At 31.4% G+C, this 16,008-nt stretch overlaps 1 protein-coding gene across 1 annotated transcript in view; it reads left to right on the plus strand.

Annotated features, from left to right (window-relative positions):
- LOC131841904 (protein O-mannosyl-transferase TMTC2-like) overlaps positions 1–16,008 on the plus strand; it is a 105,814-nt gene that overhangs the window by 26,002 nt on the left and 63,804 nt on the right. Inside the window, exon 3 of the mRNA XM_059190277.1 lies at positions 2,253–3,057. Coding sequence (XP_059046260.1) covers positions 2,253–3,057 — 805 coding nt within the window. The remainder of the gene's footprint in view (positions 1–2,252; positions 3,058–16,008) is intronic.

Raw genomic sequence — 16,008 nt, forward strand, 5'->3', positions numbered from 1 at the left:
TGGCGTATCTTGATACTGTTCAGAACCAGGATGCTGCTCCGTCTGCATGCAGTCCTTATTGCGTGCAGTACTTCGGGTGCCTACCATTTTGTGCGCTGGTGGTGTGCGGTACATAAATCCGGCCGAATGACCAAATGTATGGTATAAAATATGGTAGGTCACGGTGATGGCAAACGAAGACTTTTAAGACAATTGGATTTATTTTCGACACATAAATTTTATAATGTTAATTAGAGATATGACGTGCGGTGTCGATCGCATCTAGGTGCAGACTGCGTGGCGTCTGTTGCGCCGGTTATAAGTTTTTTTGAAAACGACTACGACACCGCATGCAGAGACAATAACAAAGACAAACATCAGTTTAATTATTTTGTTTTTTAAGACAGAACGCGTCGCTTACAGTGGTGTTCATGTATATATGCCACGATCACTACTTTTCATCAGATAGGCCGTGGGCTTGATTGTCATTGTAGTATAAAAAGAAATAATTATGTATGCCTCAAGTAAATGTCTACAAATAATACATAATAGTACAAAAATTGTTATTTAACTATCTTTTTTATTTGTTATTGCATCAGAAGTTTGCTTAATATACAATTTCCCAAGAGACCGTCTACGTTGTAATAGGTGTCAAAAATGTACACAGGGTGGCACAGTACAAGCTGTTTGTAGTATTGACCTTTATGTTTCATTAAAAAGGTAAAACCAAACTCCGTAAAAGTTATACTGAAAAACTTTTTTAATCAAAGCTGATGAATGTGCCTAACGCCGCTATATTTTTAATCTCGGACAAAAACTGGAATGTTATTAGTTCAGTTCAGTTGTGTTTTGTACTCAAGTTTCTGTACAAATATGTTTTCAGTTGTTTACTAAAATTTTAATTGCGAATAAATTTGATGAGGTTTAATATTTCAACAATAATATTATAATATTTTAGAGGGTCAAACATATCAGTAATCACAGTATAGGTGGTATCACGGGTAGAGCTGTTCGTGTATATATGCAATGTTTACCTTTCCTTATACCATAAAAATATATATTTAAAAAATAAGATTATTTGTTACTTTACTGCCCGGTTCGACTTCGCACAGATGTCAATATATTATACATATATTTAAACCTGCCTCTCGAGTTACTCTGTCTATAGGTTAAATAGAATTAAAATCGGTTGCCTAGTTTAAAAGATCTAAACGTACAGATAGCGACAGCGACTTTGTTTTATACTATACTGTGTAATTACGTAGATTTGAATAGAAGCCTACACATCAACACAAGGATTTATTATTTCTAATTGAAGTGAATTTCTATTCTTACGTAACCCTAAAATCATGGTTCTAAAGTAAATGAAACTCGACAAAATAGAATTACCGGCATAAATTTAACTAAAGCAATTTCCATATCTATCTATTAGGTACCATCTTATTATTACATGACAGAAAAACCTTGAATTTATTGCTACCAATAGACGAACGTCATTAACCATTTATTTTTCATATGACAGTCGATTGATCAAACCATAATTAATGGATGACATCTAAATTGATTGATGGTTTTGCGATTATACGATGAGATAAGTTACAATAAAAGTGGACTCTTCTATCTCGTAAACAGGTTCATATGTTAAGTGCAAAGATCATGGTCGAGATTTCATCGTACCTTAAACATATCCTAACTGTATATTAAAGGATGAATATTATTTATTGACAGTATTGGTTTGCACATTTTTAAAGCGGTGACAAGACATTACATAAAATAATTACTAAACTGTACATTAAAAATATAGGTATATAATACAGAAATATAATAAACAACTCTTATCGGATAATTAATAATTGATCATCGTAGTGTACATTACACTTGTCATTTACACATTTCTCATACGCTTTGTATGTTACAAAGTGCACACATCGTATGTTAATATAGTTGAATGATATTATCAGCTTCGCCTTTGATTATCTGTGTGTAAATAATAATCTGCACTCACCTCAACATCATTGTCATAATATAAAGCTTAGCTCCAACAATACTTATTATACTATATACAGAACCTACATCTACTTTTATTATATCAAATAATGACCCTTACGGAGTCCTTATTTAAAGGAAAATATAATAAATAATACTAATTACTCGAAACCATAAGATTCAAATTAAATTTAACACTATAAATATAAAACGACTATCACTGAATTTTCTTTATAAAACACATCGAATATCAAGCATTGTAGCTTAAAAGGCAATTTTATTTGCAGGCGGGCGATCCTCTCCAATCCGGACGTCATCGGGCACACACCTATAGAAGCGTTATTTGAAAACGATTTTTGGGGAACACCGCTTGCAGACCCTGGTTCCCACGGCTCCTACCGACCACTATGCGTCGCCACGTATCGACTCAACTATGCTTTCACTGGATTTAGACCATGGAGTTACCATTTTTTTAATGTCGTACTACACTGCATTGCAACTGCACTGGTAGTGACAGTAGCGCGACGCTTACTGCCTTCTTACTGTATACGAGTGGGAACCGTTGTTGCTGGATTGACATTTGCAGCTCATCCTATACACACTGAAGCTGTAGCAGGCATTGTAGGTAGAGCAGACTTAGCGGCCTGTAACTTCTTTCTACTAAGCTTTTTACTCTATAGTGAACATATTCGCCTACGCGAAGACCGACACAGAGGACAATGCCGACATATTAATAAGAATAGTGTTATTCACCAACAAATATCAACAAGCGATCAATTTAGACTAAGCTGTCACGGTTTAGTACAGCATATTATGATGAACTTTCGTAGGTTGTTAAAAGCTGGCAAAGCTGGACCAATGAAAGTGTTAGACGCTTGCGACATGAACACTGGAACAGTGAGACTAAAGTGTCAAAATAGTGATAGTGTCAGTGAAGATACTTGTGAAATTTATCAGTGGCTTACCTTAGCTGGAACACTATTGTTCGCCACTGCAGGAACTCTTTGTAAAGAACCTGCTATAATGGTTCTACCTCTTTGCATATTCTACGATTTTCTTAAAAGAACTCGACGAGAAGAATCTTATTCCAAGGTAAGATACACTATTTATACTTTGCCCTTTTCGTTCATTTTATAAAAGGGTCTAGTATTTTTATTGTATAAAGTCAAGCATCATAAACTTATGAGAGATTTCGAGATCGAAGGGTTTTTTGCTTTCAACTTTGAAAGCAAATGGCTGAAGAATGATTTATTACTTTATGATATCTAATATTATTATAATGTGCCTTTCTTTTTGTATATAATTTGTGGCTAAACACCGTGAATAGCCTTTGCGAACTTTTTATCGCGTCGATAAAAGGCTCAATGAAATAAAAGTACAAACAATCTCTGACTCGAAGAAAAGAACATGCTGCAATCTGTCTTCTTGAACTAAAGTCAGTACTAATCCAATTGTTATCCCTTGAACGTCTTGATTGTTTCGAAGTCGTGGCCAGAAAGTTTGATCAGATGACTTGTAGGATAACTTTACAGAAACTGTAATTAGTAATTGGCAAACCGTATATCACTAAACGCTGTAATAAATTTACGATTCTTAAGTCTTTTTCTGTAGCCGATAAAGTTATTATTAGCACATTTTAATTGGTAATTTTTTTGCATCAAAATATCCAAAAATAAATTTATTAGCTGCCATATTTGTGAGGAGAAAAATAATATAACTTTAACTTATACCGTTTAACATAAAAGAAGCAAACATTTCAGATAAATTTGCATTTACAGAATTGGCCTGTATTTTGGATTTTGGAGTAATAAGAAAAAGAATATAGTTTCCTGTATTCGTCATGCTATAAAGGATATTTTTTAGAATATACTGTTTCTTTCTTCCGTAAATTAAATAAAAGTAGGGTATGTAGGCCAAGATAATTACTCTTGTCAGTTTCTCTAATTAAATGTAATAAATAAATTATGATTTGATTTTTGATATTGATTATGATACTATGAAAATTTTATTCTTAGGATAGAACCATCTTATTTCGTAGTACAATATCTTAACAATTCATTATCAAATATCAATAACATAATAATCAGTTATATTCATTTTTGGTTTCACCCATATCTGGTGACAAAACCCAAGTTGTATTATGAATTTTTTTTTATTTATTTTAGTAATAAATAGTAGTTTTATTTTTAATAAAACTAAACTTAGGTTTAGACACCAGTTTCATTATAACTTTTTGATTAAGGTTTCAAATTCTATAAATTTCATTACTTCATATTTTAAAGTATTCATTATATGTATCTAATTGACATGAATACATATGTCACGAAGTCACTTGGAAAATTTGCGAGCGGGAACACAACTACTATTTTAATTAAAAATGAAGTAGGTAATAGTAAAAAAAATGAGTATTTTTCCCAAAACAAACACACAGAGAAGGAAAGTAACAAAACAATAATTAGTCAAAAGTGGCATATAAAAAATAGATATCTAAAATATAACAAAATTAATAATGAATTTCTACTAACACTTCCGGCGAGTGAATGTACCTATGCACTTTGAAGTATAATGAATTTTAATTTAATGAATTTATTGCACAGAATCGTTATAGTCATGAATAGTATGTTAATTAAGTCGTAACGAAAATAAAACATAAAATAAAATGAGAAGAGCACTCGCGTATAAAATGCCGTTACCACATGCCTGAAGTGGCCGTTTACAGCGAGCTAATTAAATCGAATTCTCGAATGCGGACAGACCGGGTAGACATATTATGGGCACGGTTTGCACTTAACGTTTATTTGATTTTATATTGCGAAGTGGGAAGACCTATAGTTAGCTTAACTATACGTAATTTGTGTGAGAAGTACCTGCTACGTTTTTCCTATATTTATTTTAAAGCTTTCTTACTGTACTCCATTACACTGATATTTGAATTAACATTAGTGCATTGTAAACTTCATTAATTTAAAGTGAAAGACTTTTCAAGCATCCATTCATTGAGCAGATACGAATAGAACAGTTCTTGGCGCCAATTTATGACGCCTTCCCTGATAACTTAAATATTTATGATTTCCACTTTTTACAACATCGGTTATCTGTTCTTTCTTTCTTTCGATTTTAAACTCTGTATATCAGATATTTAAGTTAATATACATATATAATACACAGCGCAGTTGTATTAGTCTAAGATTATGGAATAGGGACCTGTTGCACTTAGAAAACCAATAAGTAAATATTTTAAGGTCATTCGTTAAACTGCAAATGAACTGTCCGTCAGCGAAAAGCAAATTAGTGAGTTCAAGACAGAGCAATTATAGAGTATCATGATGAAAACGGTGTGGCAACCGAAGTGATTAACGTTTGACGCTTCACAAAGCTAGGGTATGCTAGAGTGGTGAGGCACATTTAAGCGAAGTTAACTATGAAATGTCTACAAATCTTATGGTCTACAATTCTAGTTATAGCTATGAAACTTTGAAACTAACTTATAAAGTCATAACTTCTATAGCACTGTATTTCCAAGACACTTTTCATATGTTTCTGTAATAGGTATGTTATTTTATTACTATAAATGCTCTACTTACTTTCTGTTCGTAGTTATTATTGTCTTAAAATATTCTTCTTTTATAGAAAGCGGTATTACTCGTATACTTGTTCATTTAAAAACGTTTACAAAGGTAAACTGATTGAGTTTAATGATCGGAAAGAGAAAAATAGCAAACTGAAACTATTCCAATTATGGTAGGTAGAGTCGTCTATTTTAACATATGCACAGTTGTATATGTCCTGGCAATGATTCTATAAAAATATTTAATTTTATTATTATTAATATCATAATCCAATTCTCATTTTATTTTGTGTTTTTGTTATCTTGTAGGTGCTAGTATGAAGAATTTTGATCACATAATCAGATCACAAATTTTACTATTTCTATCCTCAAACTAGATTCCAAACTTATTATAGCAATCTTACGTTGGGGATAAGAAAATCTAAATTATAACCTAAAATTCCAGCTTATGACATATAGTTGAGGATTTCATCTCACACAATAAGCAGTTCCATAGTACATTCCCTGTATAGTAACATTTTATTGCCATCGCCTTCGCAAGTTTATGTGATCTCATGCAATAAAGTGATAAAACAGTTAGCTCGCACAACGTTACGAAACTGCCACAGATATATCGACGCGAACAATAAAACTGCCATTAAAAGCGTAAACTTGCCGAATGTTTTGTTTTCTCTTTTTCATAATACTATAACTCATACGAGCCTTGGTGTTATGGATATGGTAAAATATTACACAAACCCGATCCTAATGTCCAAAATACCTCCATCAATATAAAATTACTGAAATAAAAATGAATTCCTACTTTTACTCAGGGTGTAATTTGTCGCGCACTGTATTGTTTAACCGCGATTACACCCTTATCGTTTATGCAAATTAGCATTTAAATTACATTTAGAATCCTAGCGCATGTATAATGTTTGAATAATAAGTGAAATCTTATTGTTATTTGAAAAAGAGGTCACATTGGAATAACAATCAAAACGTTAATAATAAAGTAATTAGCGAATATTTGAGTAAGAATGTATTTTATGGGATCGTTTAAAATATGGTTATTACTAGCCCACTCTGATAATAGAAATTTTATCAGATTTTTTCAGTTTCTTTAGACATTTGAAATAAAAGTAAGACGAGGTAAATGGTATATTAACACATGAACAACAATATCCATAAGTAAATTCTCTCAATCAAGCTGATATTTATATAATTTAGTTTAGAATTCATGCATTATTATGAATGAATTCTAACTAAATAAAGCAAAGGGGCGTCAGCTATTTAACTCATTTTTACTGGTTACTATAAATATGTACACTAATTTCATATAATACATAAATGGACGTATTATTTTAAACACATTAAGTACATTTAGTATTTGCTACTAAGCTATGTAAAGATGAACAAGTAAAATATTAGAATAAATTACAATAAACAAAAATTACTCTGCAAATATTATATATTTTTACTGAGCTACGTAAATAAAAAAATGCGTGTCTTATTTGTTTTTTGAATTGAGCATAAATATTTACAGACCCACATATGTATGTACATAGCTACACATTTGAATACAGTGTTGAACTCGTCTCCCCATATACTCGTACTATATGTTGAACAAAATTGTACGTCGCTCTTGCAAATGTGCCCAAGTTAACCCTTCTCAAGTACCTTTTATACCACTTTGAAAACATTTTTATGAATGAGTTCTTACGGCTTAGCTCGCGTAAAATTGGTCTAACACTAACACAAATAGTTTTATGTAATTTGCTCAATTATAATCGGACACATTTTGTTTGTAAGCTAAGCAAAAAAGCAAATAAGCTGAGTACATAGATCATACATTTTCAACTAATTAATTAAGGCTTGGTGAAGACATACTTCACCATATATTTCATTATACATAATGCTTTCATCAACTATACTATAGCATAAGATAAATATAGTGAATAAATAAAGGATATTCACATTAAAATAAATTCGTACAATAATGAAAATTAGCAATACGCTTAGCCAAATGAATATCGATTCAACATTTCTGCGCCGCCGGCTCATTTACTCCGCATAAAATTAGTATCTGGACCTTTTCGCGGATAGCGTCCAATATTTCTCCCATCTTAAGGACTGAAGCAATTTTGTGTAGCTCTCAACATTAAATTAACATTTGGGCTTTTTCTTCTCCCGCTTACCCTTCGTTCTTTGCCGTCCCTAGCCCAGTATATTTCAGCGGTCGCGTAATTTGTGGCTCGTAAATGTTCTGAAATTGGTCATCCCTTTGGTTGAGGTGAATTTATGGCCTCCTCGGTCGGCCTGTCGAAAGGGGAATTAATAAGTCCCCTCTAATGGTGAAACGTACCCTTACCATCAATTTGAATGCCCCAAGATTGCTGCGGACCAGCGCTGGAACGAGCATCTGGACATGAAATATCTTACTTACAAATTCTTATTCATTTTGTGAGCCCGATAAATTGGATTTCCGATCGATGGCTCTTTTTATTATTATTGCAACCTATATAGTATTATAGTCAATTCATTGTTTGGAAATTGAATTTGACGTAGATTGGTCGTATTTGCAAAATTGAATAATCATTTTAAAATTTATAATTTATTCGATGAAATTAATAAAATTGAGAATTTATTAACTATTATTATAACAAAGCCTCGTTGTATCAGTACAAAAATCTATTGGAAACTTTTAGGACGCATTTATTTCAATACTCATATTTTTCTTTTGACACGGGTGATTATTGGCATTTTGCAAACATATTATGAGCTACAAGTAGACTTCATACGCGATTACTTTTCCTTTATGCATATATGTGTATCTCTTTAGTAGTCCAAAAAAACCATAGTTCGCTCTTTATTCATTTATAAGCTTATGACAACTGAACACATTCATTAGTTCCAAGTAAAATTGTATTCCATTACTTGTCGTGTAACATTGATTTTTTTCTTAATCTACATATTTCTAAACATTACCTACACGTAGAAGCCTATGTCATTACATCTATTGTTATTCAATGTTTATTCGTTGGTTATTACGTATTCGTGTCGAGTTCACGCTGCCAACATTAATGAGTAAATAATGGCTACCGTAACTAGCATGTTCAAATAAAATATAGGTGAGTATATAATTCTTTGCTTTGAAAATCACAGTTATTTGTATCCTTCCTTGCACTGACAAATGTAATCGATGATACTCGTAAATATCGAAACCAGTTTCACATTTTCAGTGAGCGTTTCAAATGATCGTATTTTATGTTTCAATATAATCGAAAAGAGATAAACAAGAATGGTTGTAAATAACATTGGTTGAACGCCTCCTTGTCTTGAGGAAAGAATAATGGTATTTTCTATTTCGTTAGGTTATTCTATGTATAGTTGTGTGCGCTCGGATGACTGCCAGCTGGGCCACACGCCGCGCAGTCCTACTGTCCCTCCCGCACACAGATGTATGCTCGCTAGAACTGACATTTAATTAAATGCATCCACTAATGGAATACATATCGCAACCAACAATTATTATTATTCACATTACACTCGTATATTTCGCGCCGCGTCCATTTATTCCATGTCACTGTCATACATTTAACAACAACCTATTTAATTTTAAAAACTATTTATGTTAGTATTGAAGCTTGAAGGATTAATAAAAAGAAATTACAATGGAACCAATAGCTAAAGTAATGCCGTTGAGTGAGGGAAGGATTCAGTGTCAAATAAAAGAAATGTAGATTTTTAACTTTGTAGAGAAAATATAGACGTTGGTAGCTTAGAACCATTTTGAATAACGAAAGAAAGAAACGTCTCTAATCAGAATGTATAATTGACGGTTGAAATTGTAACGAGAGCAAATACAAAGGACTCGTTTTATATATATTTTTATTTTGTAATGTTTAGTAATGATACGTAATGTCACACAAAATAAATTTAGAGTGAGCATTTCTCCTACCTGATTACACTTTTCTGTAAAGGATTTACAGAAAAGTGTAATCAGGTAGGATTCTTATTTAACCGATAGTTTAACTAGCAACGCACTATGATTCTCTTTAAGATATTTTGATTCTATACGTACTTTGTACGTTTTTTGATGATCTATATTTTTGATAGGCTACTTTAGTACAAACTGCTAGCTTTCATAAATCTATACTTATTACAATGGCAACATTTTCTTCACGTACATAATATTAATAGTAGCTTGCAACTAACATTTACGACCTCTCCATAAATATCTTCAGCGTCCCGAGTAATTGCTACTTCAATTCTTTCTCTATATCTAGTGCACCGCCGATCCTAAATCAAAGAGCCGTGAAGTCCCCCCACACTTCCATATTTTCGCACCCCGACAACGTCGTATAATGGCTATTGACCAAATTTATCGACTTTCGTGTCATATTTTCATCTTTATGTGGCGTCGGAATTGGAATCACATGTGGTAGAAAAAGCTTTGCCACAATAAATTATTCAGATCTTAGTCTTTTGCATAACTATATTTTATTGATGGCGGAAATTGTTCTGTATTCGGCTGTATTTCATATTGATGCTATAATAATGAACGGCTGAATGGCGGATATAATTACAATAATATTATATATGCGATTACGCATATCTTATCATAATAGACAATCAAAAATCATATTACAATAGAAGTGATGAGCAATTAATTGATTACATAAATTAAGTAGTTAACATTAATTTGTAGTATCTCGTAATGAAGGATGGAATTTGTGTGTAGTGTTATTACGATCCGCAAAAATAAACATTACTTACTGAAATATTAAATTTGTATTATTCATTCAAATTAAAAACAAATATAGATGTAACAATAACGGAAAAATAAGTTTTTGTGTGAATTATTTGTATTTGTAAAATTATTTCAGTATATGGTTATAAACGATCACAACACTATAAATGTGGTGTGGAATTAAATTGCAATAAAATATTATAAATAGTTTTCGATTAGTAGTTTCATTTAGTGTAAAAATAGAAGATAAAAATCAACGTATACAGATAACACTACATACAGCCTCGGATGTTTAGCGGTTTAGCACACCAGTTTAATTCAGATGGTCGCAAGTTTAATTCAGACGGTTCAAACATTTGTATTCAGGAGTATGATTATATCGCTCAGCCGTTATCTATGTTTATCGTGTAAGTATTTACAAAAAATATATTCAAGTATTTATATCAGTGGTTTAGTCTATATAACACAAATATGAAATTATTAACATTATATGCATTCAAAAAATTTTTGCTCTACAAATTTAGAAGTCAACTAACTAACAATACATAGCACTACTACTCACTAGTTTTCAAAAACTACAACGTGTTAAATATCGATCCAAACATCCAAGCTTATTATTCTCTTTCACAACCAGAGACCAAAGCACCCGTTACAAAAAAAACTGTTATTTCTCTATACCTTTTTACGACGGTTATCGCAAACTTTATGCTTAGATATAGAAATCTAAGCGTCAAGTTTTAGGAGGATCGGGCTCAAATTGCAAAAGTTATGACGCTGTGACGGATAGATAAAACGAGCGTGAGGAAATTATAAGGGTTCTGTTTTTACACTAGATCGATATTAACACTACAGGCAGAAAATATAACATAGAAAAATGACTATTCAAATGTGCTTTTATTCAGTTTATTTTAATAAAATTTATGTCTACTTCTATTGTTGCTTCACAGTAAAAATTGGTAAGATGCTGATACTAACACAAAACTGTACAGGCCATAGGAATATACATCGGGTGTATACATCATAATTTCCATGCCCCTGTACCATGACTTAGCTCAGTATAAAAGTATTTTTTGTATTCTTCGTTCACAACGACCAACAATGCTGTAATAAGATTATTTGGTAGGTAACAATGCAAGACTGCACTTCTATATCAATACAGTCTATTGATTGCAGATCTCATTATTATACGAGGCCCACTTGCTTCATATTTAAAAATTAAGATTTTACTCCAATTCTAGATAGATAAACATTCCAGTTCTTGAAGAAATGGAATGTTCTGCTTATGCCTTATTGTAATATTGTATGCGCTTTTCATTCATGATCTCTTTTATATATATATTATTATAGTATAAAAAAAACTGTAATAGCTTTTCTTATAATGTTATCTTTTACTTGGTCCATACATTTTTCTGTCCCTCTTCCTCATGTCCAGGGATGTTCATTTTCTATATTAGGTATGGTTTTCTTTACTCCAATAACAAGATTGCTATTATAAGTAATTGATAAAATTATAATCAATATTGATTTGCGATATTAAAATTGGTAATAAAATAATATGAAATAAAATACATATAATCTACTTAACACAAAAAGGAATGCAGCTTGTTGCATTTGCTATATATACAATTTAAACCAATATTTACATTACAATACTACATTCTTTATAATATTGGAATGACGAAGTTGATGTCCTAGACTCTTAGCTGATGAGAAGTCATAATCGTGCCTATAGACATATATATAACACTCGAGGACGACATGAATGTCACATTAAATCTATGACAGACATGTCATCCATACTAGTCTCTTAAGACTATGGTATACTGGTGGTTTTATAATGTTTCACTGAGATTAAGCTGGCTAACTTACAAAACAGAATAATGAATACTGCTATGTTATTATTTATTTCGTATTTTGTGTCTTATTGTAAATTGTATTATTTGTGTTAAGTTGGCAATAAATCAATTATCTATCTATCTATCTGCTGTACAGCAATATATCTGATTGCACTAAGACTGAGTGCATAACGGTTGAGATTGTTTCTATGATGATTATCGCATGCCTATTACTTGTTACTTTGTAATTATTTATTTAAAATCACATTTATTTTAAAATAGCAATAAACAAGTTTCTTGCTCATTGTTTTTGTGAGAAATCTGCGTTCCGAATGAGTGGTAGAATAAAATAGTATGATTATTCAAACGTGCATTGAGTTTATTTTAATAAAGATTATTTTTACTTCTATTTCTGCTTCACGGAAAAAATATGTAAGATGATGATACTTACTCAGGTGAGTAACACAAAACTGTACCAGGCGAATTCAGTCCGTATTCATTGTAACACACGTGTGCACATAATAACGTTAGGGACTCAAAACGTAATGCCTTGGACTATTGTTTCTATCACGTACCTACGCTCCTACGCTCCCATTGAAAAGGGGAAAACACGAACCAAAGGAATTCGAACAACGAAACGAAACTGTTTCGTTAATAAGCGTTATACTTGCGTACTCCAAATTGTTACCGACTGCTTTATTTTGCGAATATGCATTCAAACTTTCCTTTGAGTTTCGCTATGTACACACGAAAGATAACGGAGTTCATAATTTTGCAGAACTTCGTCTGCTTTTGTTTTCGGTAAATAATATATACTAAACTAGTTTATACACGTGACTTTGTCTACATAATGGGGACTAGTTTATAGATTGAAATAAAAGCTACCATACGAGTAGTATATCCTTTTCCATTTTAAACATAAAATGTAATCCAAATTTTATGGCGATTGGTTAAGCCGTTAAGGCGCCAAGTAAGGAGTAATAAAAAACAAACAAATAATCTTACTTTTACATTCATGATATTCGTAAGAATAATAAATTCTATCCTTTCATAATCTAGAGGATTAAAAATTAAAAACAGAACAACTATTTATTTTATTAATTTGTGCATGAATAGGATTCCTAAACAAAAACGTTATTAAATCATTTCGTTATTTACAAAATACGTATTAGTGTCTAATTAATGTTTTGGGAAATTTGGCACACTAAATTATCTTTCTTAATATGATTTTGCTAAGTCATAATGGATATTTATATATGGAATTTACAGATAATGTTAATTAAATTATTCATAATATTGCATATTAATTATTATCACGCATAACATGCATTAATTTTTTATTAGGTTCTCGCATTAGGTCTTGAAAAGGTAACAAATATATGGCAGTCACACTATTCCATTTATTATTTAATATTTGTAAGGATTATCTGTAAATACTAACTTGACACAAATAATATGTATTAGTACTCTTTTATTTGATATTTCTGAATACAGCTATGAAATACATACTTCTATAATTTTACATCGATAAAAAATAATCAATTTACAAGACGAGTATTAGATATTTTATCGTTTATAAATTGTTCAATTTAAATTTTACTCGATTTCGCTCACAGGCGGACCTCTCGTTTTACATTGAAGTCGGTCCGATCCTACTTTTTAGTCAAAATTTTATTTGTAACATGTTTTACGTTCGCCTCTTTTACGCGAGGCGAGACATAATACAGAATGTATTATGTAGGTACATTTTCCCCGTTTTACGATCTCACCTTACGTGTGAAATGAAATTTTATTTTGCAGATGCTAAAATATTTGTTCCGAGTTACTTTTTGGTGCAAATAAAACATTAGTGAAGTGGTTAATATAATGATACCGTGTTCGGGCAACGAAAATGCCGACATCAAACGTGTTACGTATTAGAGATAACTCAAAACTATGGGTCAGATCTTGATTGAATTTATATGGCATCACAAAGAGGGCTCCAGCTTTCATAAAAAAAAGATTTATCAAAATCAGTCTACGTAGAAAAGAGTTCCGAGGTAGCACAAAAATAAAACAAAATCTTATCCTATTTTGATACCAATCGTAAAATGTGGAGTACCCCAGTGGATTACTTCATTGGTGTAGAGTCTAGCTGTATTGTTCTTATTTGGTGGCTTCTGTTTCGTTTAACATTTTTATCAATAAATATGTAAATTATAAATTGTTTTACGATATTTAATAAATGGGGATAAATATAAAATTTGAAGTACCTAATATTAATATAATAGTTAATATACCATTTACGCTTATTTAAATAATATTGAATGTATGTCATCTTCTTTTTGGACTCATAAAACTGAACATTTTACGAGTTGATTTCAGCATTCTGATGTAAATAATATTACAGTCAGCAACTAATTCAATAATGTCTCAACTTGTGGTCCAATATAATATAAAAAAGCTGTACCGAGTGAAAGTAGGAAAATTTATTATAGAATGTTTTTACAGACGTTCCAAGTTCCTTAATCTAAAATCGATAGAAACGACGCCGAACAAAGTTGTGAATAGTACCCAAGTTAGGAATCGAAGAAAGTCGGACCTTTCGTTCGACACCTGCGTGAAGATACGCTCCGTTGATAAAGCTAGTTCTCGATCTACCACAAGCGAGATAAAACGAAACCTTTTATATGAAGTCGACATCTTCCAGTCATCTGAAAAATATTTTCGTACACACAGGTGGCCTCCATTGAAACCGAGGCTTAAGTCACGAATACGTATTATACTATACTACAATATTATACATATAATAAAGTGGTTATTTGTGGCATGCCTATTTATGTAGATAAAATTGGATGTAGATTTTTGCAGTGAATGGTAAACGTGTATTCCAATAAATAGTATCGATTGAATTTAATTTGCAAATTTTAGGCATATCTTATTCCATTGCAGTATTTTGGTTTAATTGTTTTTAATCTTGTACTGAGTGTAATTAAAATATATTATATAATTTAGTAGACTTTTTATTTATATGACAATTTATATGAATTATTTGCTATCAAATTATTCATATTAGGGCCCCACCGTCTATAAATGTACGCAGTTATATATATTAAAATTAATAAAAAAATATCACTATATAGGAGATATTTATGTCAAAATATTGTCTAACTGCTAAAATGGATGCGTTATTTCCTCTTATAGTCGCTCTTTTGTTCTGTACGAGTAGACTGCTAGACTTGTAATTTAATTCCAGCTCCGAGCGAACTGTGACTCGCGACGGACGTTCGGAACAATAATAGCTGCAAAGGTACGTCTTATTATGACGGCTCTATTATCTATATTCAAATTATGAATGGATTCAGAAATTTCAAAATAGAACTCTATCTAGTGTTATTAATGATGACAATTCAGGTGTAGATTAGTAAACCCCGTGATCGTAATGATGGAAATAGACGGATTTTAGGTGGTAATATTTTTGCAATAGTATATAATGATAAACAAAACACATAAAGTATCAAGAACTTATATAAGATCAGTCCATGGTTACTGCGGTCATCAGTATCACAAAGTCAAATAAATATATATTACATTCGAAACATGTTTGAATTTAATGATAAAAGAAAAGAGGTTCTAATTTAATTACTCACGCAAGCGATGGTTTTATTTATTGAAAACAAAAAGGATCAAATAACAGAGAACGCCGCACAAAGGTAACTTTAGTTATTGTCTTTCAGAGTTTCAGTACAACAAAAGGCTTACAACAGAACGTAATACGATCTGTGTTATTCTATATGTGTACAAATTTCATCAATATTGCTCTTTCGCTTTGAAATGGGAAAGAATGAATGAAACAATTTACTTAAATAGAACTCGACACAAGCAACCTATTTCTTTCTCGCCTACTATAGTAATGGGTTTAGTACTCC

The sequence above is a fragment of the Achroia grisella genome, unplaced genomic scaffold (genome assembly GCF_030625045.1).
Source record: "Achroia grisella isolate CSIRO2021 unplaced genomic scaffold, CSIRO_AGI_Agris_v1 utg204, whole genome shotgun sequence".
NCBI lineage: Eukaryota > Metazoa > Arthropoda > Insecta > Lepidoptera > Pyralidae > Achroia > Achroia grisella.